Source organism: Falco rusticolus, chromosome 8 (genome assembly GCF_015220075.1).
Source record: "Falco rusticolus isolate bFalRus1 chromosome 8, bFalRus1.pri, whole genome shotgun sequence".
Lineage (NCBI taxonomy): Eukaryota > Metazoa > Chordata > Aves > Falconiformes > Falconidae > Falco > Falco rusticolus.
The window spans coordinates 24,675,170-24,700,656 of record NC_051194.1 but is presented as its reverse complement, the minus strand read 5'-3'; the positions used below and the strand labels follow the sequence as shown (position 1 = coordinate 24,700,656).

At 42.0% G+C, this 25,487-nt stretch overlaps 1 protein-coding gene across 2 annotated transcripts in view; it reads left to right on the top strand.

Moving 5' to 3' along the window:
* Positions 1 to 513: 513 nt before the first annotated feature.
* Positions 514 to 25,487, top strand: part of EPC2 (enhancer of polycomb homolog 2) — a 50,760-nt gene continuing 25,786 nt past the window's right edge. For both annotated transcript variants that reach the window (XM_037397225.1, XM_037397224.1), the window contains exons 1-2: positions 514 to 930; positions 19,430 to 19,589. In XM_037397225.1, coding sequence (XP_037253122.1) covers positions 778 to 930; positions 19,430 to 19,589 — 313 coding nt within the window. In that variant the 5' untranslated portion in view covers positions 514 to 777. The remainder of the gene's footprint in view (positions 931 to 19,429; positions 19,590 to 25,487) is intronic.

Here is a 25,487-nt window from a genome sequence, read left to right as displayed (position 1 = left end):
TTTCATCCCAAAAGGCTAAGGGTGTGAGCCACCGGCCCGCGCCGGGCGCTGAGGAGAGGAGCCCGGGCCGGAGTGCGGGCTCCAGCCCCGGGGAGAAGGAGCCCGCCCTTCCCTTCCCGCCTCGCCGCCACCACACGGGCCTCCCGCCACCGGCACCGGGTGATACTCGGTGTCTGTCACCAGCTCCGGCACGGCGGGGGATGGCGGGGCGCATCGCTCGCAGCCACCGCCCGTCCCGCCGCTACTTTATCCAGTCGAAAGCTCCTCCCGCCTCGCCCTATCGGTGCCCCGCCCGCAGCGGGGGGCGGCGGGGGGGACAGCGGGTGCCCATCGTCGGCCCGTTCCGTTCCGGCCCGGCCCGGCCCGGCCCGCCTCAGCGGCCGCCCCATACGCCCGTGTCCCCGCCGCCTCCCCTCAGCCTCCCGCCCTCGGCTGCGCGCGCACCACGGCTACCCCTCTCCTCCCTCCTCCCTCCCAGCCTTCCCCCCCCCCCGCCCGAGCTCTCGCGTTGGCTGTCGGGATCGCTGGCCGCTTTGGTTAATGTCCGCCATGTTTGCCATGGCGCAGGGAGCGGATCGAGCGAGCCCGGCGCGGATCTAGGGCTGCGGGGCGTGCGCTGTGAGCAACGGGCGGCCCCGCGGAGAGCTGTTCCGGGGCGGCGGGACCCTCCATGGTGGTGCGGGCCGGGTGCGGGAGCGGCTGGGAGGCGGCGGCGAGGCCGCACTGAAGGCCCCCCCCGCCCGCCCGGCCCCGGGGTGTTATTGTGAGGGGGAGACAATGAGCAAACTCTCCTTCCGAGCCCGGGCGCTAGACGCCGCCAAACCGCTGCCCATCTACCGCGGCAAGGACATGCCCGACCTCAACGACTGCGTCTCCATCAACCGGGCTGTGCCGCAGATGCCCACGGGGATGGAGAAAGAGGAGGAATCGGTAAGGGAGCCGCGCAGGGGGGGCACCATTGTTTATCAGACACCCCCCCTCCCCTCACGGGAAATAGGCCATTGGCATTCACCAAGCGCACTACGCACGCTCCCCGCCGCAGCGCCGTACGGTTCTTACGGGGCCCTGCGCAAAGAGCGCAGCGTAAACTGCTGTCCGACGCCGTAAGCGGGCCCTGCTCCGCCATCTTCTTTGCGTCCCGACTCGCGAGTGTTTTGATTAGTGGGGTGGGGGGGTGGGGGGGAGGCCTTTACGCTAGCGTAAGAAGGAGGAAGGCGCAAGACGCCGCTCTGAATGAGCGAGCGGGCGCCGCGGCCGCAGTTGGCGTAGCTTGCCTTTGCTGCCGCCGCTTGCCTTGTGCGCGGGGAGCGGGAGCGGCAGCGGCGGGCTCGGGGTGCCCGGCCGCCGGCGCGGCCTGGCGGGCGCGGGGAGCGGGTCGGGGCGGCTCGCCGCTCGGCTGCCGTTACGGCGGAGCGCTGCGGAGTGCCCCGCGTGTGCGCGGCCCCGGGCGAGGCGGCCGCTCCGGGGACGCTGGAGTGATAGCGGCGTGGCGGGCTGCGCTCTGCTACCTGTCCGCCGGCTGGCGGGGCAGGGGCTGGCGGGGGCAGCGGGCGGCCGGGGCCGGTACAGCTCCTTCCCTGCCGCAGGTGCCGTGGGAGGAATCCGCCGGAGTTGTAACGAGTGCGCGTCCCGCTCGTACTTTTGCAGAAGAGGCATTTTGTGCCGCACGGTGCACGGCGAATGTCAGATGCATCAGCTGGACGTGTTGCATCAAGTTTTAAGCGTTTAGGTGACTTTTACAAATAAACCAGCAAGTGTTAAAAATAGACATGTGATGCTTGTTCTTGTAGCGTTATGGGGGGGCGGGGGGGGGGGGGGGGAAGCTTTTGTCCCCTTAAGTAAAGATAAGTGCCTGGGCTTTTTGATACATCAAGCAGTAGGACAGCACTTCTTTGAAAACGCTTGCCCGCGGTTCTGGTGTCATTTGAACGTACAGATTTGTTTCACTGATATTTAAACATCGACTCCTGTGCTCCTTAGAGCTGTATAAGGCTCAGATACAGGCTGTCACCTAATGTGTCTGTACTTGTATGTACAGCCGATAGTAAATGCACCCTCAAGAATTTCTTCAATGAATCCGTGTCTCCGCCTCAGCCAAACCTCTATGCGTGTGGATTGGCTTTTCAGAGGTTACAGCTGTCAAAGGAGGCTCCATGCCTTTCTGATTGGTTTTTCACACTTGGCTGTTCATATTAAAAGGAATCCTCTGTCTTACCGTTGTGTGGTTTTGTTTTCAGTTTTTTTTCTGTTTCCCCCATTGTTTAACAATATGTGATACACTGTGATCAAAACTTCCAGTACTTCCTGAAGAACAAACTTCTGCCGGAATATAGGACTGTATTTAAAAGCAACAGCAGTGTGGTACTAATGAAGCAATCCTGGAGACTAACTTGGTTTTCCAAGTCTTCAATGTCTACCTTGCAGTGCTGTGTTTGCATTTAATGTGTGTAATTTTATTATCAAAATGATTGTGGTTTTGATAAATCACGTTTCAAATAAACTTGCTAATGGAAAACTGCTGTGAGAGTTCAAGCAGGCAAGCTGCTTGCAGACTGCTTATATGTTTGTGAAGAAGGTTAGATTTATACTTCAGTAAAACTGCTTTAGTGTTGTACTAAAATGTTGCTTTTCTGTTAGAATGAGGTTTATTTTCTCTATACTGAAATGTGGCTATATTATGTAATAGTCTCAAAATGGAATGGTCATTGAAGCAATATATAAGCATAGTGCTGGATACAATAGCCAAGCAAGATTATTAACTGTACTATTAATAGATATTTTTTTTTTACATTATTGCTGTGTAGTAACAGATTCATTCACGGGGCAACCCTCTTCCCAGCATTGCACATACAGTTCTTTCGTGTAAGGTTTTGTGGTAGTGGTACATAAAGCTCTTCTAGGAAAGGCTGTTGTGGATGACTGTAGTTAAATTTTTGAGAAATGTTTAAACAGCTTTTACTTGTAGCAAATATTGCTGTGATCAGTTTGATGTATTTTGAAAGGGACTTGGGGGGGGCGGGGGGGGGGGGGGAGAGAGAGAGAGGGAGATCCACATAGTCATTTCTGACATCTTAATTACTTGAATATCTCAAAGCCTTTTTTTAGCCAAGACTTTTGCCAGGGGTGTATCTTGTGAAAGGTGTTTGAGCCACCAGGGTAGCTGCTGATTTATACTAGCTGTACAGAGACGCAAAGCTCGTGTTACTCTGGCCCTAGTACGCTGCTTTCCTTCCTGTGCTACCCTGTGTGATGCCTTGGTGAAATCAGAAAGGTCTTGTAGTACAGTGTATCATGGGGTCAGGTATCGCCTTCCAGGGCTTGCTGTCACCGAAAATAACTATGCATTTACAGATTTGCAAGATTTAAAAGGGTTAAGATGGACACATCTGTGTGACCTGTGCTTTACAACCTAATCTTGCTAGTACACGCATGTGAGTTGCTTTGTTCATGATTGGTATTTTGTATATGTGTCATTAATGTGTTTTTTTTGTGTTGTGGGTTTTTTGTTTTGTTTTTGAACTGCTGTTATTGTTTTGAACATAGAAAGGCTTAAACCCTGAGAAAGGGGGGTTAATGATTTATCGCTCTTTTCTACTACAATTACTAAAGTTATCTGGACTGTATATTAAAATGTTGTACAGGCACTGTAGTCGCAGACTGGGCAACAATGCATACTGCAGGTCATCCTGCTACAAAAATGTGTACGGCCCAGTTTGTCAGTATGAGCATGTTTTTATTTGACTTTTCTTTTTATTTGATCTTGATGAATATTCTGAAACTATTTCTGTTTAAGTATCTTGGAGATTTATATCCACTGGCAGCATGTTACAAATCAGCGGCTCATTTCTCTCACTTGGAGATTCCAGCTGTGAAAGAATTAGGCTTCTGGTCTGTAGCATGTTTATGTCAGTGTTTATAATCTACCTTAAATTAAACCTGAGGAAGAAAATTGTGTGGGTTTGGTTTTTCATCTCATGTGAAAGAGTGATTACTAGTAAGCAAAAGTGGGAAGAAGTCCTTTTGTGAGCTTCAGAAACTGAGCAGGAACATTTGGTATTGTTTTTTTTCTGATGAGTAAGAGTTGTATTTCATAATGCTAATGAATTGTTTTGGCTAGAAGGGGGAAAAGTTGCAGAACAGATAAGCCCTTGTTTTGTTTCTTATCGCATAACTCTGTGTTTTTTATTTGAATAAATATTACTGGAGACTGCAGAGTTGCACGTTGTGTGTGTGTGGGGAAATCATGCTTAATAACGAGGCAAACTCAGGCTGCAGGCTTTCGGAAGTTATTTACTGGAGTTAGGAATCTAAAAGCACAGTGGTAATTGAGGATACTTAGGTTGCCTGGTCAAACCAATCTAAATGTTCATCTCGGAATACTTGTTTGAACATATGTTCATTTACAGTTAAGTTTGACATCACATGACAAGGGTAGGGTTATAAAGGAAAAGTACACAAATAGCAAGTTAAGGGCATGGGTTAATGTTATTAAAATGCTGATGGAGTACAAATGAGAAGTGACTTTCATTCTCAGTCCTTGAGTGATCACCTCAGGATGGTCTTTTACAGATTGTTAAATGTTCAATTTTGGGTATTTTGACAGGCTGGAAGTAGTTAACTTGAAGACATCTTTTCTTGCTTTCTCTTCTGTTTGTACTCCTTCTGTCCCTTAGTTCATTCCTGTTGTAACACTGGAAACTTGGAAGTGTTCATCATCTGGCTTTGAAGGTGTCCTGGAGCTAGCGATGCTTCTGAAGCAGCATATTCATTCTCCTGTTAAAGCAGGAGACATTAACTTTGCACAAGTCATAGTTTTTTGTTTGGATATTTTTGCTGATACGGTGTAACATAATGAGTATTTTTGCTGATACAATGAACTGGAAGAGTTCAATCAGGAGGACTTTGAAATATGTGCATACACAGATAAGATCATTAATGGCAATGCTTACTTGCCTTTTTTTTTAAAAAAAAAAAAAAAGATTGTTAGGACCTAGTCCTACATGCGCATTTTCTTATGCCTGAACTTTTTTGGGGGTGATTTCTGTTTATAAGATCAAATAATAGTCACTTCTTAATCTTGTCTTGGAGGGGTTTCATCCTGTGTGCATGAGCATAAACACCTTGGTGTTGTTTAGGGACTGCAGGGGTGCTCTGCTTTTGCCCCTTTTGTCTACTGTTGAAATGGTACGTGTTTTACAGATAATGCTTTTGTGTGTGTGTACATTGTACAAACTGATAAGTGTAATTTATTTTATAAGGAGATTAATGGAGTTGTTTACATGTTACAGCTAATTGTCAACATAAAGGCAAGTAGTCTTGTTTGATAGATGTTCTATACACTGGAATTGTGTTGAGTGCATCTGTGCTACCAGCTTGCTTTCTGCAATGAAATCGGACTTTGGAGTTCAGTGTTCAAGTTTCCCTCTTCCGCTCCAGACGCACTTTCACATCTTTATTGGGAAACATAACTCTTTTAAAGCTGGTTTTATATATGGAAATGCTACAGATAGTTGCTTTCATAGCATTAATAGGTTTTTTTTCTTTTAATCCTAACCTAGCAATAATTATTCATACTAAACAAGAACCAATAGTGCCTTAAAACAGTTAACTTCATCTCTCCCTAATAGAAGATAGCATTGTCATCACAAAAATTATGTTGTTTGTTGTGCTGTTGACATCTGTGACTTCTAGGAAGGTGCTTAAATGTGGTCAAGTATGACAGACTCACACAGAAAGAATGAGGTCAGAAGGGACCCTGGTGGTCATCTTGGCCAAGCCTCTGCTCAAGCAGGGCCACCTAGAGCTTGTTGCCCAGAATCATGTCCAGATGGCTTTGAGTATCTCCAAAATGGGAGGTATCAAATGTGCAAGGACTTAGGTGAGCTGTTGACCAGAAGTACTAACCTGGTACTGTCTAATGCGCTCAGGTTTAGGTTTATAAACAACACACATAAATGGCTCACATGTGGACAGAATGTATTCTAACTTGAGATTTGTGTGTTGGATGTGCATTCATAACCTGTGGTTGAACCCTTAAAAGCGCTTGCAAATGAGGTGCTTTGTAGAACAAAGAAGCCGGGACACCAGTGTGTAAAATAGAAGGTCAACAGAGGATAACTTCAGCTCAAAGCATGCAAGTATTCTGTAAATCAAAAATCCTTCAAAAAGGCTTTATGAAGGTCTGAGAAGGAAACTCAAAAGATCGTACTTCCATGCAAAGCTAAGTGAAATCAAGACAGCAGACTTTCCTTAAGAAAGAAGTGGGGTTTGTTTGACTAGAATCAACTGGCTTATGTGTTGAGAAAATGTAATTCCCAGTAGAAGTTTTTTTCTCAGTTTGAGTTAAGCACCTGTATTTATTTACTTATTTTGGGTATGTTTGGAGACTGTTGGGATTACTGAAGTATGTTTGGTAGTAGGTAGTGTAATGCTGTTGTGATCTTGATTCATGGAATGTTAAACTTAAGTTCTTGTGGTTTAACCCCAGCTAGCAACTGAGTACCACACATCCCGCTTGCTCGCTCCCCCCTCCCCTAGTGGCATGGGGAGAATTGGGGAAAAAGGTAAAACTGGAGGATTAAGAAAATTTCATAATTGAAATAAGATAAATTATAATAATGAAAAGAAGAGAGAAGGAGAGGGATAAAATCCAAAGGAAGGGGGGAAAAATGATGCGCAGTGCAGTTGCTCAGTACCTGCTGCCTGATGCTTAGCCAGTCCCCGAGCATTGATCCCCAGGCCCTGGCCAACTCCCCCCAGTTTATATACTGAGCTTGACATTCTGTGGTATGGAATATCCCTTTGGCCAGCTTGTGTCATCTGTCCTGGCTGTGTCCCTCCCAATTTCTTGTGCCACTCCAGCCTTCTTACTGGCAGGGCCTGAGAAACTGAGAAGTCCTTGGCTTAGTATAAACATGATTAGCAACAACTAAAAACATCAGTGTGTTACCAACGTTATTCTCACACCAAACCCAAAACAGCATTGTAGCAGGTACTGAGAAGAATGTAACTGTTAGCTGCAACCAGGACAGTTCTGTTTAAGACCTTTTCCCTTGCCTTCAGGTCTTGTATTTTTCTCCCTCTGTTTGAGACCTGTTGGGTGATGCAGAGGTGTTCCTCACAAGTGCACAATTCAACTCCCATTTGCTAGCCATTATTTCAGTTTTCAGCTGCAATCCTCTACCCTTCCTGTGCTTTCACCTACAAAGTATTTTTGTGGCTAACATAAACTTCCTTTCAGTCTACCACTGCATAGTACCACTACCAGGTGCTTTTTAACATCCCATTTGATAACGGTGTATCAGATTTAACGCTAAGTAGGTTGGACTGTGTTAGCTGGATACTGCAGTGGGAATGAAAATAACCTGTTGCTGAGTGTGGACCCTATTTAAATGCTAGAGTAGCAGAGCATAGTTAACTGGTGAGCTGTTAAAGAGAGTTGCTTTTGTTTTAATTTGTTCTGGCTGTATTTATGTGGCTGAATGTAAACGGTACAATGATTTACTCTTAAGTCTCAAACTCAAGATCAGTTTATTAGGGCTTATCACATTAACACCTATCAGCTAACCTGTAACAACTGCTTGTGAGTATAGGCTTAGCCTGTGACAAATGTCAAGTAGTTTATCTTGGAGTGTGCTTTTAAGATACAGCTGAGCCAGAGTAACAGTGGTCTGCAGCTAGTAGGGATGGTCCGCTGTTCAGAGTAGTGAGGCACAGCCAACTCGATAATGGGAGACAGAAGCTCACCATGGAAAAGCAGAGCATCCTGTACTTGCAGAGTGGTAGGAGCATGTGGGGATAGAGTGCTTGGGAATGGAGAAGCATGAGACTGCTACCTGTTTGGTGTGATCCTGAGGTTAGATGGGTTCAGCCATATCTTAAAATCACACCCGATTTAGATAAAGCTGCGTTTTTGCTGCAGGCTAGAGTTGCAAGCATGGGGTCAGTTAACAACAGGTCCCTGAAATCTGTCCTAACTTGTTTGGGTGCCTGAGTCCATAGTAGAGAACAATGGTATCTGCAGTAATGTTAATTGAGAGTCACACCTCAATTCATTATGCAGCAACTTTCCCTTATAGGTAGGTTTCCTCAGGATGAGGTGTAATTCCATGACAAAAGCCTGCGAGAACATTTGAGTACATCTTGTGAGAACACCTCTGTACTCTGTTGCTCATCTCTGGAATGTCTTAAGTGTAGGTAGCATTTTTTCCTTCTCCTTCAATTTAAGAAAACCTTGGAAAGAAGTACCTCAGGCAGCTTCCGTTGTACTTTGAATTACGTGGTGCCAGATTTCATATTGCATCTGCTTGCAAAATTGAGCGGTAGTCAGCTTGGTACAATTTCTGTGTTGATTGGAATCAGCTGAGATGTCCCATATTTGAATAATTTAGATCAGGGGTCCTCAAACTACGGCCCCCCAGGGTGCTCAATCCGGCCCCCGGTATTTACAGACCCCCCTGCCCCCCCCCCCCCCCCCCCCCCCCCCCCCGGGGGTTGGTGGGGGGGAAACCAAGCAGCCGCAGATGACTGCCTGCCACTTCATCCGTGCACTGCCGCCCTGGTTAAAAAGTTTGAGGACCCCTGATTTAGATCAATAGACAACAAATTAGCTTATATTAATCTTGGTTTTAATTATCTTTTTTGTAAGAAAGATCACTTGGATTAGTGCTAGACATTCAAAAGGTTATTTGTAATTTATTTTGCCAACAAAGCCAGTAAACTATGCCTTGTTTATACTTCTTTGAACAGTTATATGCCTTAGCATATTTAGCATTTGAACTGTTCAACTTTTTGAGAGCTAAATAACACATTCAATAATTACATAAACAAAACTACAGTTAAACGTTAGGCACTGGTGGTAAAGATTAATTGTAGGACTGGAATTTCTGTAACAAGTAGAGAACTGAAGCAGAACTGAATTATATACCAGGTATGAAAAGAAGTAGAGAAAATAGTTTTGTTAAACTAAAAGTAATATCAATATAGACTGTCATCACTTTGCATTGAATGTTGACTAGTTCTGAGTCAAAGAAATGAAGTTTTGAGAATATACTATTCTAAAAATTTGATTTTCATCCACTTTGCAAATTCCTACTTGTTAACATATCATAGTGACCGTATGCTGTGACTGAAAGTGTTGGGTTAAAATATTGTCCATGTTCATAACAGAGGTGCTCTAAGTATAAGGGAGCAGAAGTTTGCAGGAAAACCCCCCAAACTTAGTTCTTTTCCTAATTTACTTTGGCGAACTCTGTGATTGATACATTTAAACCAACAACATGCCTAATCTTTTATGGTAGAAGGAGAGTTTACCACACCTGATTCTCATTGTTTTGGGGTTTGTTTTGTTTCTTTGTTCTTTTATAAAAAACATTTTTTCAGAAATAAAGCGACAATGAAATGTCTGGAGTAAGAATTTCAGACTTTAGATAGAAATATGCTTTCGGTCTGTTAGTATTTTAAATGCACATTTCTGAGTGGGAAGAGTAGGTAAGCTGATAACCAGAGTTGTATTCTAAGAAGTTACTTGGCTTGGAGAAAAAAGCCGTTTCTTGCTGGTAGATGTGTGAGGATAGCACTGGGTTGCTTTTGTCTAATAGACTTTATTTCTCTGATCTCTGAAGTTTGGAGGGCTCAACACCTCACCAGTATGTTTACTGCAGCATGTGTTTTCTTTCTAAAGTATTTTCTCATGTTTACATCATGTTCAATTGCAAGAAGTCAGGGCTTACCCAACTTGCTTGTGAGACTGTTCTCCAGTTTGTTAGATGTCATTTTTCTGTCAGTTTTCTGTATCAGTAAACTATCTGATCATGTCCCCCTTTACTATGCAAAGTAGTTCGTGTATGTACCAATTCTTAGCCAGCATATTTATAAATGCTTCCTCCCCCCCTTTCCCTAACTGTTTTCTGTTGTTTACACTTCAATTCATAATTTGATTTTCTTAGCTTTCTACCATTTTTATGGCTGCAACTCACATTTTGTATCTGTTTGACAATTTGGGTTGCATAACAAGAACTGTTCCTACTTTGAAGCATCCTCGTAATGTCTGATTCCCCTGTGTTAAACTTAAACAAAATACTGCATGTCTGGCAGCGGTATCAAATGACAAGACAAGAGAGAGAGAGAGACGCTGTTATTACAGAAAGTTCAAAAATAATAGTACATATGTTTCTTGAGTTAAAGATGTTTGAATTAAAATGGAATTTTGTAGTTTTTAATAATTTTAATTCCTAGCAATTAGTATACGTGTACTTGTGTTTTAGTTTTTTTGATGCTTTTCTAAGTTGTCCTAACTTTAGAACTGATCTCTAGTATCTTTATACGTAGTATCTAACATGATGGATTTCTCTTTGGTTCATCAGGTCTTCAGCACTACAGGTTTCCTCACATTGGCGAGGACATTTGTTATAAAAACTCTCCAAAATAGAAATTCCCCATATTGGTGTGTGTAGTTCAGTTAAATAAAAATCCATAGTAAGAACTTTGGATCCTACTGGATCATTTCCTGGAAGGAAAATGTTACACATAAGTTGGAAGGTTAAATGCGTAGTGGAGTAAGAGAGGGACAGGTACTGTAAGCAGCTTGTTCTTGAACGTACACCTGAAACATTCCAGGAAATTGCATTACTGATGAAGATTGAATTCGTGAGCTTATTGGTGCCTAGACTCTTGGTAACTTCTTGCCACCTTAGCACTGAAGTGTTCTGCTTTGGCCACAGAACCTTATTTTTAATATGTCCTTCACTGAAATAGCCGTACATGTTCACAGCTCTGCATCTTTGGCTGTTGTAACCAGCCTTTAGGCGTCTGATAGGCAGCAGCAGGACGAGACTCCACTTAACTTGTGTGGCAAGGATGAAAATGGATGTTTTGAAAGATCGGATCTTTACTATTGAGGTAACATGGTTTCTTTGCTAATAAATATCATAGAGCAAGTAGCCTCAGCCATCTTAGCCACATGAGGCTCTTGAGTAGCTTCAAGTGAGGTTTCTGTGCTGGGACCAGGGAGATTGTGTGGTGTTACAAAGTTGTTGGATAATACAAATCTCTAATTGTGGGAGGAAGTGAGGCAGCAGCCACTACTGCACTGCCTTTCCTAGGTCCTTGCGGCCTCCCACCAGGTAAATGGATCCAGCAGGGAGCTGTAGTCACCTTCTGCTGGAGAATCTCCACAGTCCTCCCTCCCGGTGACTTTTCCTCCCCTCTTTTGCAAGAAGCACGGTTTTGTGACTCACGTTCCCATGAAGGTTTGATGCATGGAGCCAGGAATCAAACCGATTTTTTAGCTTTTGCGTGTAATACTGTATTTAATAAAGGGGGAAACTAGTTGTTGTGGAATCTCAGCCTTTTAAAATACATTGTGGAGTTAATTCCTTGAAAAATAGGAAAGAGTAATTATATATGTAGTTGTATAGCTTTCCATCCTTGGGACAATCAAGTTATGCTAATTGAAGCAGACTGTCAAGAAAATAAAAGGGAATTCTTCAGGTTCAATCTCTGCTATGTAAGGTTGCATTTATTAGGTGGGTAATGATACAGATGTGTCGCTAGGAGACTGCTTTCCCTGTGTTTTGACTAGATGTTACAGTATTTGTAATAGTTTTCCCTTATGGTCATGCCAAAGTATCTTGCGGAAGAAAGGTACCACTTTTCAGGAAACACTTACAAAGCACCGTATTCAGCCTTTCCAAAAGTTGTTCCTACTAATTCAGTTTAATTCATTGTTATAACATTGTTTCTATTTTTAGTAATTCATTTATATGCATATTTTGACAGACTGGAAACTTGTATAATTGAATGTTGCCTTGAAATATAGTGCTGTAGTTTGTTTGGGTTTCTTTTGACATTTCATAAACAGTAGCAGTTTTGTGTCAATTATATGTTCATAAATAGTGAACAGTCATTATTTATAGAAATGAAAGATTGCTCATGTTCTTCCCATACATTGCTGCTCTCCCACTCAGTAGGGTAATATTTGGGTTGCCTCACAGTTATTTCATATGCATTATTACACAGGATGATTGAAATTGCATGGCTTGCCTTTTCTGTATTAAGAGATTTTTTTTCTTTTCTCTCTCTCTCTTTTTTTTTTTTTTTTTTTTTTTTCTCCAGCGCACACACAGAGAAAAGTTAACTAGAGAAACACAAAAATGATGGCAACATTCTGTGGTCACTTCCCCTGTATCTGCATCTCATGGGCTAATTTTCACTCTTATTTCCTAGCTTGCATGTAGTGATTTTATAGTGCTTAAATTGGCTTTAGTCAGACTACCAAAGAGGAAATTAAGGATTTCAGGCAATTTTTTTTGTTCAGACTGGATTTTTCTTCATTTAGATGCACATCTGCTGTGTAGACATATGTATCTAGACATGAAGTGTCACCCAAGGACACTGGGCGCAGTTAGGTGCTGTTGGTAGCCCTTCTGTTGTATTGTTCCAGCCTACATTAGCATTTGTGAGAGATAAGGTTCTGGTGAGTATCATCAGGTGATGTATTTAAAGTATTCACAGAATGGCTTGTCTTTGGTTTTTAGATTGCACTAGCATTGCTTTGTGAAATTACAATTGTTTAAGAACTGGAAGAGGGAAGAAAGTCACAGAAAGGTGTGTGGGTGAGGTGTTTTTGTTGCCATATTAGTTCACTCCTGAAATAATAGAATGGCTTTAGAGTAGCTAAAGAATAAAAACCTTACCAATTCCAGGGACTTTGGTGAATTTTTATGATGGCATAGTACAGTTTGATTCACTTTGCTGCTGTTTACTTCATTGAGTCATCTGTAACAGCAGCCTATCATTAGTACTGTTTGTTTTGTACCTGTAGGCATAATTCGGTAGTCTCGAGGGTGAGTGCATGGCAAGTGATTCTTGTGATTATTTAAGTACAAAACCAAAAAGGACAGGGAGTATCACACTGGAAAAACATGACATGGCCAAAAGTGAAACTGAGAAGGAAACTTCAGTTTTATGAGCTCTTGCCACTTGTAAGGAGAATCATACACCATACCTTCTCCTGCTTCTTGTAGGTGCCTTTGAGCTTCCTTCCGCAGAATGCCTGAAACCCCTTAGGGAAATAAATGATCAGCTTTGATAATTCACTAAAATACTTACTTTTCAAAATAAAAGCATTGTGTTTCTGCTAAGATATTCATTGCTGTCTCCACAGTGAAAATTGCCATGGCGCACAGGCAGGTTTCCTGCTTGATATAAGACTCCTTATTTCAGTTGTTTTCCATCTCAGGGCAGAGGAAGGGGAAAGAAAGGAAAACAGGTCTGTAGCTATCTTCCGCTCCCTGCCCTCCCCCGCCACCTTTCAGCTGCTGAGATCCACTTTCAGTTACAATAATGTTAAGGTAAGAAGTCAGTCATACTTCAGGTAATTGGTCAAAACTTCGTTTACGCTAAGTTGACATGCCCAGCAATCTGTTTTTTAAAAAGAAAAAAAAAAAAAAAAGCTTTGCCAGTAAACTTCTAATGGCTCGAGAAGATGTTCATCCTGTTGGTGTTGTGGAGACAAATTAATCCTCCTTGATAGAAAATACCAAGCTCTTTCCGCACTGAGGAGGATAGATGTTCATTGACCATGTTTCTTCTGGCGGTTAAGGACTGAAAGGGTTAACTGCAGAAGGAAACAAAAGATGGTGCTTGAGTTCACACTTTTGTCTTGGAGAGCTTTTAAAGAAGCCCAACAGTATGAGTGTGCTGGTGTGTGAAAAGAGGGAGCAGATAGGGCTGTGGCTTTTGATCAAAGTAGCTTTTGAGCTTGGTGACACATTTTTCTTTAAGTGTTGCCAACAGGTGTTATCTGTGCTGGAGACTTTGCAGGAGGAGCCTGCAAGTTTCAGACTAAAATTCTGTAAATTTTTCTTGGTGTTTTTTTAATTGGATATAAAAGTGTCAATTAATTTGTATTTCCTAGTTTGAGTATAGTGTTACGCAAATAGGATCTCTAGGGCTTTAGTCAGTTTTCCTTGTTTTCTTTGCTTTAATTCTGTTCTTGATTGCAGGTAGATTGGAAGCCCAAATTTAGGTCACCGTAGAAATAAGTCCTTTTGAGTAGGTAAAGCTGTTAATAAATTTACTTTTTGCTTCCTTCGTACTTTGAGTGGAGGACTATTGAGTTTAAAGCCATCTATCTCATTAAGGGAGTCAATTTTAACAGCTAAGCTGAGGTATATTATGTTGTTTCCCTTAAGTTGCAGTAACATCTGTCAAGATACTTCTCTCATTAAAGTCTACATTGTTGCAATTATGTAACTTAAATTGTGTGACCTGTAGCTCTGTTGTGAAAGTAGTGACAAAGAGGAAGTTATTTTCTTAAATAGTGGCACAGTAAACTCTTTTGGTACTTTCTACCTCACAGGGTAAATGTAAATATTAGTAAGTGAGTGGGAGTGGTGGAATAACATTTTAAAGGTATGGTATAGTTTTAAGGAATGCAGAAGGGAACAGGTATGTTTAGTGCTAAAGGTTTGTCTTCTTGGGTGTCTGCATCCAGGAAGGAATTGCTCACTGCCATTTCATAATCAGGACAGATCTGCTTTTCAGTGTGAAGATGGTATTCAACCACAGGCATCTCAAACCATGCTCATTCAAAAAAAAATTAGCACGCTAATTTAAAGTATGATAAACTCTGTTTCAGAGAGAGTGCAATGGGAGGTGGTTACAGGGAGCTTAAAGGATAAGGAACAAACCAAACCTGTCTGTAGAATCCAAGCGTTCTGTTTTAAAGCAGCGGAATAAAAGGAAGCATATTGGTAAACATAGTTCTAATGGGTAAAAAATAATGTTCGGTATTGATCACTGTTTCCCTTGAAGCTTAACAAAAATAATCTTTAGGAGAATATTACTTCTTGACTTACTATTATTGCTAAACTTTTTTTCCTAGAGAAGATTGTCTCAGATAGAAAGTTTAGAAAGAACGTGAAACCTGGGGTATTTCAGGGATGAAAGTCAGTAGCAGTTGAAGGTACCTTGCTCTGATTCGGACTTTGACATTGGTTCTAAATGTGTGCAACCAAAGCTAAGTCTTTTTAGGTACCAGTATTTAGGATTTTTTTGGTTTTCCCCTCTGAGGAAAAATTAGAGCCGGGATTGCAGTGTCTCAGTACGGGTTCAGAGGTGTGATTCAAGTCTTGTTCTGGATGAAAGCTGCTACTTACTCTCTCTGTCAACCCAGCTGTGAATGGCTGTCAAGTCATTCAGACTGGAGCTTTGAAGGTGGTGGTGTGGCACTGCTAGGTGCATGGTGTGACACTGCTAGGTGCAGCATACTCTTCTGTGTCGCTCCACATGGAATGAGTGGATTCATGCTGGCAGGACAGGCAGTTTACACCATGGAAAACATACTGGAATATATAAAGCCAGTGACTTGAGCAATTTGCTGTAAACTGTTGTCAGTGTGGTTATTGTACCGTGAAGGTACGGTGATGACTAAAGTGCATCTAGAGAGATGAATCTTTCAGTTGGAGAACAATTTTGTTTTAATGTGTAAATATGCTAAAGCAGCAGTATTACATACACTAAACATATAGATATTTCTGTTATGCTTTTAGTTGAAGAAGTACTCCAATCTAAGCTGTATTTGAAGTTTTTTAGTCATACTAGTGTGAAAGGTTTGGATGTGCTTTTTAAGAAAATAGTGGGTAATAACTCTTTGACAGGTACTCTGTTTTATTCCCATGGCAGCACGTTGTTTGCTATCATCACTGTTTCCTCTAATGTTCAGTTATTTTGTATGAAATCTTTTTATCTTCCCTACTGCAGAACGAAATTTAAAGTGTGGTGTATGTCTTTCAAAACCATAAGAAAAGGTGAAAGATAGACAAAATGGTGTGTTGGTAAACCAGTTAGTAAATCTATCTTTAAAAACACTTTTTCAGGTTTAATAAAGCCATTTAATTAGACCAACTTTCAGGAGTTAAAATTTGTATTTTCCTTAACTTTATGTTCAGCAGAAAGGTATTTTTTTTTCCCCTCCTAATTTTAAAAATTAAATAGCTTATCTGTGTCTTTTGAAGCTCTACCGTTTGATGAGTGACAGTAATAGTGTTAAGACTTTTCTGTTGGAAAGCTGTGTTATGCTTGAAGGCTCTTTGTAGTAAAGTGTGTACTAACGTATTGTCAGATTTTCCTTGGGAACTCATTTGTATGCTTACTAGCAGTGTTACAGAAACTGAGAATCTGAATTACTCATCTGCAGTGTTTAGTGGGCTATGGAGCTAAAAGGTGTTTGGGATTTTGGTTGGTGTCTGTCCTTCTTAAGTACTTCCAGAAAAATTTGAACCGTATTTACCCGTTCATTACTTAGGCCATGTGGGCTAGGGTGATTTCTCTACAAGTTATTTAATCCCATTTTAGGAGAGTGTCCGTGTTTGTTTGATTTTTGGCGTCTGGTGGGGAACTATTAAGTTGGTCAGTCTTCAGTTGGTTGGTTGTGTAAGGAATGCATCTTCAGCAAATTTGTCAGTGATGTGTTAGGGGAGGAGGGGTTGGCTTGCCAACTGTGGCGCGTCTGTCTTTGTGGATGCTGAGAAACCAGAGGACTGGCTCAGCTGAAATGTGAAGTTAAAAGTGCACAAATTCTGTACTTGAGGCAGCGTAATAATGCTGTGGTGATAGTGGCAGGGAACTGCCCAGCTGATGAGCAGCACTGATGGAAAGAAAGGAGCAGGCAGTGGGCCAGCAGTGTGTGCACACTGTGTGCCTGAGGCATGCTGTAAACTGGGCTACCTTAGGAGGAATGTGGCTATGAAAGGGGGAAGTTATGATGCTCCTCCACTTGTCAGTAGCGAGGCTGCTCTTGCAACGCTCTTTGCTGTTACTCTGCTTTCCCCAAATTTCTCAAAGCTGTTGAGAAACTCTAAGATAATCTATCAGTGGGCTGCCAAGAGTGGCTAAAAGCTTAGACTGTAGGTACTATGAGGAGAGAGTGAAGCAACTGCTCTTGTTACCTTTGGCAAAAGAGGGTTACTGAACAGCCTCGCTGTTCAGTAACTGAAACAGGTTACTTAGTGAGGCTGTGGAAACTGGAGGTTTTCAGGACTTGAAAAAGTCATGGCTGACCTACCTAGTGTTGGAGATAATTGTCTTCAAATAGGAGTTGAACAGATACCCTCCACAAGTCCTTCCTAAAAGCATTTCTGTGATACTCCTGTGTACTGTGTTGTTAACTGTTACGAGACAACTCTAGGGACATCAATTGAAAGCAACACAGTAATGAAACAAATTTTATTTAGCTGAATTATCTACTCAGTGCTGTGAAGCTCTCCAAGGCAGATTTTAGTGATGGAGTGACAGATTTACTCAGTATGTAGTAACTCAAGCAGATCACACCAGATACTTGATTGCATGCTTGTCTTAATTCTAATAGCATTCACTTGGGAGCCCCTGATAGTTTGATTTAATGTTGCTTCATCTGCTACAGGAGATTCCCAAAGCTGCTCTTTCAGTCACTGATTTCTTATATTCTAACTTTGCAGAAATTGCATTATTTGTGTTTCTGCAAGATCTTAATATTCAAAAGGGTATAATTTATTCAATGTCATTTACATGTTTTTAAAGATTTGCTTTCATTCACTTTTTTTAAAATTTTTTTTTTACTAATGTTTCATAGAATTAAATTCTATTCTTGAGACAATTTACCAAGCATGTAGCACAGAATCTCTGCATGCAGGACCACCACGTGTGCCAGACTGCATTGCAATCAGGTTACTGAAATGCAGGCCAGTTCTGTTAGTGGTGGTGATGCCTGGCAGCCACTTGTGCATCCAGTCAGTCACTGGTGCTAATTGTGGGGAGGGCTACCCCCAGAAAACCGATGGAGGAGATAGAGTAGCAAAGTCTTTTGTTGTTTGTTTTGGTTTGTTTGTGGGTTGCTTTTTTTTTTTTCCCCCTGTTCAGAAAAAATACAACAAATAATCTTTCCAGCAGTTAGGTATGTGGGAATGGCTAGAGGACCACCTGAAGCCCCTGGGAAAAGCAAGGTAAGGTTGCATAGATCTCTGACAGAGTTGAGCTTCAATTTTGAGTTGATATTCTGCTATGTCATCCTGCCTTCCTTTGAATTTTGGAAGCTGGAGGCAAGAATGCTATGGTGAGGAAAAACAGTGAAAGGAGAACAAAACTTTCAGGCTCCTGGCTCCACTAGAGACTAGTAGTTAATTGGCTAGGAGACTGCACTTTGCTTGTTCTATATTTGACTTAGATGGATGGAGAGCTCATGAATTTCCCAAGTAAATGGCTGCAGTGATTTAAGATCTTGTCCTGGTGCAGACTACTGCTCTTCCTCTTTACTGGACATACAGAAGACAGCATGTGCCACCGCAGCCATTTGGAGTCTTGGCATGAGACATTTTTGTCATAGGCTGCACCGAAGGGCCTGAGGCATACACTTAGACGGTACAACTGCCAGCCTCTGGCTCAAGGAGGGAGACTGCAAGAGGGGTAGCATTGACAATCATGCCAGCATCTGACAGGCTGCCAGACAGGCTCCTCTTGTGGCTGGTCAGTTTGTATCAGGTGTTCTGCTGACTGCACTGGAACGATACACAGTACTGTAAATCAGAACAGTGCAGTTGTACTGGTTGTCTTTACCAAGGTTTAACATGAGTATTCATGAAAAGTCTTCAAGCGAAAAGTTACAGCTTAGTGCTAACTTGCAGCAGTAGGTAGGTTTCGCTGAGTTAACAAATAAAATTGTGTGAAAAAAATCTTTGTCAACTAATACATTTATTATGAAATTTATTTCACTTGCAATGATTCTGTAGAAATTGTGACTCCTGTCCTGTGAGAATAAAGTGAAGTGATACCTGTTTAGGGAGCCCATGCTCTTTGAGTCCTACTCTGTGAGAACTGCTCTTTGTGTTGCTCTTAACTAGTTGAACTTCCAAAGAAAGCAAGCTGGTAAGAATTGCTGGGTAGACAGGAATAATGAAATAAGCTATTATTTTGATTTGAATCAGTTGCTTACAATACTTTAAAGGTCTTACTATGCATCTGTTAACTGAACTTGCATAAAGTTTTTCTCTGTGACAGGTTTTGATGGATTTGCCTTATACCAGCCCAAATTTTCTGCTTAATTTATTTTGTGTAGTTTGAATGTTTGACTTTTTCCCAGTCTGGTAGAAGGTGTGGGCTATTGCCTGAACAAAGGGTTCTTTTCAACTTTGTAGTCCTGCCTTAAATTCACTGGAGCTCCAAGAGTCCTGTCAGTTAGGAATCCATGGTATAGTAGATGATGGAGAACACACCTTCCAGCCTGGAAGCAAGCACCTTGCTGTCCTCTAAAATACAGTACAGCCTCAACTCTTTTATCTGTGCCTCCTGTAGAACACCAGGAAGACAGTAGGAAAAAAGGATAAGTGTCTTTGTATATGTTTCTATATGCTGATACCGAAATAAACAAACTCTTAAATTTCTTCTCTTGCAGGAACATCATTTGCAACGGGCTATCTCAGCACAACAAGTTTTCAGAGAAAAGAAAGAGAGCATGGTTATCCCAGTCCCTGAAGCGGAGAGCAATGTCAATTATTACAATCGTTTGTATAAAGGAGAGTTTAAGCAACCAAAGCAGTTCATTCACATTCAACGTAAGTTAACAAACGTTGGGTGTGTGTGTCTGTCTGTCCCCCCACCTCCCTGCCACCCGTGTCCCCCCCCCCCCCCCCAGTCCTTTAATTAACTTGAGTAATCCTCAAACAGTCTTGAAGACAAAGTTGCCACAATATTCAGAAAGTGGGAGGACTGAAAAATCTGGGTGGGATTTATATAAGAGATACTAGAATTTACATATATCTGGAAGAATATAAGGTTGAAAGTAAATGTGAAGTGTTCTCTGCTGCATTTGTTTATGGGCTCTGTGCTGATGCTATATGTCCATGTACAGTAGCTGGGCAAGCCTTATCCTGTCTGTTGGTCATCCAGTAATGATCAAGCCATTCTTCTTATTTATTTTTTTTTTTATTTGTAATTCTGAGAAGAAATAACTAAACCAGCAAAGCTGCCTCCTAGTTGCTTATACTAATGCAGGGAGTGGAAGAGGGGTTGTTACTGCTCACTGAATGAGTCTGGAATGCCTGTTACCTCAAAGTTCCATACAAATGGAGATCAAAAAAATAGAAGAGTATTTGTAATGAAACCTGCCTTCATTTTATTGATCGTAATAGAGTTCTTGGAGGTTCTGTTTCAGCTCTGCTAACAGTGGAGTTCAAGCTATGCAATGTGGCATGGATGTATTCTGGGCTATGGGTAATGGTTATTTGCGTTTTGCTAAAACTATGGAGTTCCCTTTCTGTGGGGAACTCTGAGCTTATTTTATAGGTCAAATGAAGTATTCTTTTGCATGAGTTTAGCTTCCTGTGTCTTAAAAGATCCAATTAATTTATTTAAACTTGCAGTTAATTACAGTGGTCTCTGAATTTTAACACTTCTTTTTGGTTGCTGCTCTGTTGACAAGTGACACACATTTATAAATCAGTTATTCCTTGGCACACAGATCATGTTTGTGTGGTTCTAGGGGGTTGTTTTGTGGCTTGGGAGTTCTCCCAGGAGTTGGTTTTTGTTGTTTTTTTTTTTAGTAAAACCTTAGATTCAATTACCGCAGCGTCTTGTCAGTCCTCATGGTAAAGCACAAATTCAGTCCTGGGTCTCTGCGGAGAAAACTTCTCATCACCAGTTAGTTCACGGTTTTGGTTCTTAGTTGTATTGGAAAGACTAATGTCAGGGGTATGATAAAACACCTTCAACAGGAATGTGGTCCTCTTGCCAGGCAGAATGTGTTGATAATCTTTTTCACACATTTCTTCAGCTGCCTCAACAAGAGGCTGTTGATCTGCATGTAGATTTGAGCAGGGAAAGCATTTTACGTTTCTGTGTCTTCTGCTTATAGACAGAACTGCAATTGAAGTTAGGCAAAGATTCTTAAGCCCAATACCAGCTATATATTGAAGGCCTTGGCATCATTTCTCACCAGCATGGTGAAGGCTTCTATTTTTTCTATGTATTCACAAAATAAGAGATTTTTGGAAATAACTTTGCATTTGGAAATGCTTAAGATCTTCCATGATATGGTATAGATCATACTGGTAATGTGAGAAATGAGCTAGAAGGAAATTAAGTAATTTCTCTCCTTAATACAAGAAAGAAACCTGCAAGCAAGGGAGGTTGACTTAACTGAAATGAAGCTGCTGAATGAGAAATGTATTTTATTCTTTTCTTTGGGCATTGCCAGTAACACTGTAAATATTGTTAATAAACGTGTCTGAAAGTTTTAAGCATATTATGCCAAAATGTTCTTTGTTTTGTTGAGACTCACAGTCTTTCCGGACAGAATTGCAGAAGGTATTTAAGCTGAAAATAAACATCAGGTCCTGCTCCAAGATAATTTTTCCCACATACTCTGGTTGGAGTAGGTGTGATACAAGCCAGCTTTATGCTACATAAACTGCTTAGAAATTCTGTTTTCATGCTAAAAGCACAAAGAGCAACAATACTTAACTTTGGGCAGGGAAGTTATGTAAACTGATAGATGCCAAGAGGGCACGTACTGTAGTGAATACTTACTGGTGGTTATTTCTAGCAAATTATGTTTTGCTGTTCATCTGGTAGCCAAGGATTTTAATATTTTTAACTTACCAGTGAATCCAAGCAGAGAAGAGTTAATTTCTTTGAGGCATGGAATTCATGGATAAGCATGGTTCCAGGTACTAGTTGACCTAGGTAGCACCAACTCAGGTGACTTTGAACTGAATATAAACCAAAAGCCTTGAACTACTCTAATTATTCCAGTATGCTTAATAATTTAACAAGAATGTTTCTAGTTGCAGTAACATGAAGATGCATTGTAAGTTATTAATATGCAGCAAAGAGAATAGGTTAAGTACACTTGTACCTGTGCTAGAATTATAGCTAAGTGGGTGTAAGAAAATCACTGTCCATAACAGAAATAGTAAGAATGGCACCAAAAAAAAAAGTAATTTACATGTGTGTGTATATAAAGGGTAATGATACCAAACTAATGTTTTATCATAAGTAACAGAGATTGTTCAAATATAGGTCAAATATTCATCATTAAGTTGTATGGGATGAACTCTAGTCACTCTTTAAATTAAAAAAAACCCAAAACCAAACCACCAGAAACACAAGTGAAGCGTGTGCATTTCTTGTAACTGAGAGTTGGCTGGTTTTTATTCATTGTGTGTTCCATGTGTTTAGAAGTTGCTGTAGCAGGATCTGTTCAGGCTGTGGGCTTACAGCCTAGGTGTGTAAACAGGTATATATATCGCACCTTCCCTGTGAGCTGTTTCGGTGCAGGTGGGGAGTGCTGGAAGCCTTGTTCCAGTCAGGTGCTGCAGACTTGCCACTGTGGTGGTGTTTTGCTGGTTTGTTACTACTTTGGCTATAACTACCATGATGTGGTGGTTCATTTGCTCTTGGTCAGTACAGATGTAGCTGCTGCCATCAGGATCGACACTGCTCCTTTCTTACTGCCAGCGTGCCTCTGGTGGCAGTTGTGTTCATGGGTGAGTCAGCTCTGGGAAGTGATCTGGCAGAAAGCTTATCTTTCATTTTTTGGTTAGGTGAACCTCCATACTACGTATCAGTTTTCAGTTGTGGCTTGTTGCATGATTGCTGGTGTAGCAAGGTGATAGGAACGTGGCTTACTGGGGAGGGAAGCTAGTGGAACCGCTTGTTTCAGTGGTAACTCATGCCGATGACAGCTTAAAATGACTGTGGAACCACAGCCTTAATTTTGTTAGCTAAATTAACTAATTTAATTTACTTAAGTTAAACCGAATTTAGCGTAACTTACAGAAATGCAGTTTGTTTTTAAGTTAGTATAAACCCAGCTCCTAGGGGAGCTTAAGTAAACAAAAGCAAATCTGTCTGACAGGTACTGCCATTGGGAATGGTTAAAGTGGTAGAGCATGTTGGTTCTGCAACAGCAATTAGCAAGCAAAAAAGTTTTGAGCTTTCATATGAAGTAAACTTAATTGGTAGGATCACTGCGGCCCTGTCTAACAGTGCACTGTAGAAACATGCAGTGTGGAGGAATGCAGCAGCTTTGGAGTAGGAGAGCTAGATTCATCAGTCAATCACAAGAATCTCCCAGGAATAACCAAGAAAAAGGGATATAGGTCCATTTTTAACTATGTGAACTGGCAGATTGGTTGCTCTTAGAATGCTGTGTTTAACTAGTAGCGGGTCATCTGAAATGCAGTGCTTTCTGTGGCTGAGTGGTTTTGCGCTAATTCGTGCAGGCGTGAATGAACAGTTCCACCTGTTGCTATGGCAGGGGCAGGAGCAGAGGGGTGGTGATGGGTGGTTACATCAGGGAGCACATAAACCACCTGTGTCTTGTGATGGCTTTTGAAGCCAGCAAGCTGCCATACTGGAGGCCAACTCCAGGATGAAAGATGTCATCTTCTGGAACCAGTACAGTTCACTCAATGCTTGGGAAAAGAAGAAAAGTGGTGACTGAGGATGGCACTGAAGGTGTGTTTCAGAGAGCAATGATAGATAAAGGGAAGGTGGACTCTTGATGAGTGTCCGAGAGCTGTGGTGAGCCAGCTTGGGTCGATTAACTCATTACGATTGCATGCAGCGGTTAGAGCAATAGCATTGCATTTCCTGAGCCTCATGTGCTTCCACAGGCTGCTGAGGCTCTGTGGCCTTCCTTTCTGCATTGACACAGGAGTTGGAATACAAGCGTTGCTTCCATTACTTCAGTGTCCTTAACCTGCAGCCTCCATGTAACCCCCCTTTCTTTGAGAACGAACTGTATTGGTAACTACAGGTCATGAAAATCGTATGAGAGGCATTGCTAGCAAAAGAAAAGCATTGCAAGATGGTATGAAAAACAGCGTATGTGACAAGGGCTACTACTGTTCTCACATCACAGTACTGACGTCTTTTCGTTTAAGAAAGTGAGACTGGATTTATTTGATTTAATTTGTTCCTGGCAAGTACATGTTGGATACCTTTTATCTTGTCATCTTGATTATTTCTCAAAATATTTTTGTAGAGTTGAAGTTCAGGGTGTAGTTTTTGGGTTTTGTTTTTGTTTTCTTAATGATTACAGGTTTTTTTTCGATTTTCCAGTTCTTCAGCACTTCATTTGTTATTCATGAAGTCTCAAAATGACTGCTAAGAGGGCTGATGTTTTATGAGCAAATAATTTAGTCCAACATATGAAGTTAGGCGGACTTGATATGTTACTTAGCCGCAGTTCACAGGGGCAGATGAACCAATGTAATGGTTGGAGGGGAGGTTCCACTTTGCTTCCCTGTTCCACTTCTGGTTGCACACGCACCTCTGTGTGTCTTGAACTGGTCCTGGTGTTTACCGGGTGCCCCTGCAAACTGGTTTGGCTTGCTAGCAGTGGGAGGGAGGAACTCCCCTGTTTTCAGCAAAGATGTACTGTAGGGTTGCATTAGGTGCTGGCAGTGCGGTAATCTGCCTTCCCTTTTTGAGATGGAGATCTTGCCGTCTTGTCACTAATATCCATAATGCATTCCTGGGGGTGGTTGGTCTTTTAAGTTGCTTGTCGGTGGAATGGTTGAGCTTCTTTTCTTCTTGCTAGCCTTAGTGTCTCCTTAGCATCTCACTCGAGCCTGCCTGATTTAGTTCTGAAAGGTGGTGCAGGAAGGTACATGGTTCAAGACAAAGGCAAGTTCACTGGCACTGCTTACAATTTACAGGTGAACAGCATCACGTCTTCTCTGCATAGGGATCCTCCTGCTCTCTGGTAGTCTGGTTTAAAGAAATTGTCTTGAAACGTTATGTTTGCAGGGAATTGATTACCTGATCAGTAGATAATTTAGTAATAGGTTGACATTGCTTTTTTTTTTTGTCTGTAAGATCCAGCATCTGTCTGAGGGTAAACAAGCAGTGTCTTTTCTGCACTTGTATGGATTTCTGGGTATTGTCACATCATCTGCAAAAACATGGTTAAACATCTGTTTTTTGGAGTAGAGAGACCGGCTTTATTGTTAGGAGAGTTTTTCCAAAATAACGGGAATACCTGGTCTAGAAAACTTTGACCACCTCCCTTGAGCAGAGCTGTGGGTATGTGATTTCACAGTGTACATTAGGGCTGTAGTAGTTTCATAGGCACTGGGGGTGGTCTTGGGTCAGGGAAAACAACTGAAATTACTTTCTGGTGAAAGTGGTAGCTCATGCTTAAGAGGTCAGTGAATTACAGGTTGTAGTGGAGGGGAAGTGCAATATCAGGGATCGTTCCACAGCAGCAGGAGAAGTAGGAGCTGCCAGGGCTGGACTTCCCTGGGAGAGCTCTGAAGAATTCTGAAATGCTGGTGTATGACAGTTGGAGTCAGACATATTCAGCCCACGTTTGAGCACAGGTCAGTGCTGTACGAGAGAGAAGCTTTTTCCAGTGTTGGGAAGTGAGGGTTACAGCTCAGACGGGACAATTCACCCGGTTTCGGTCTGTGGCTGATGTGATGGTGATGTGATGTGGGTGATGTGAT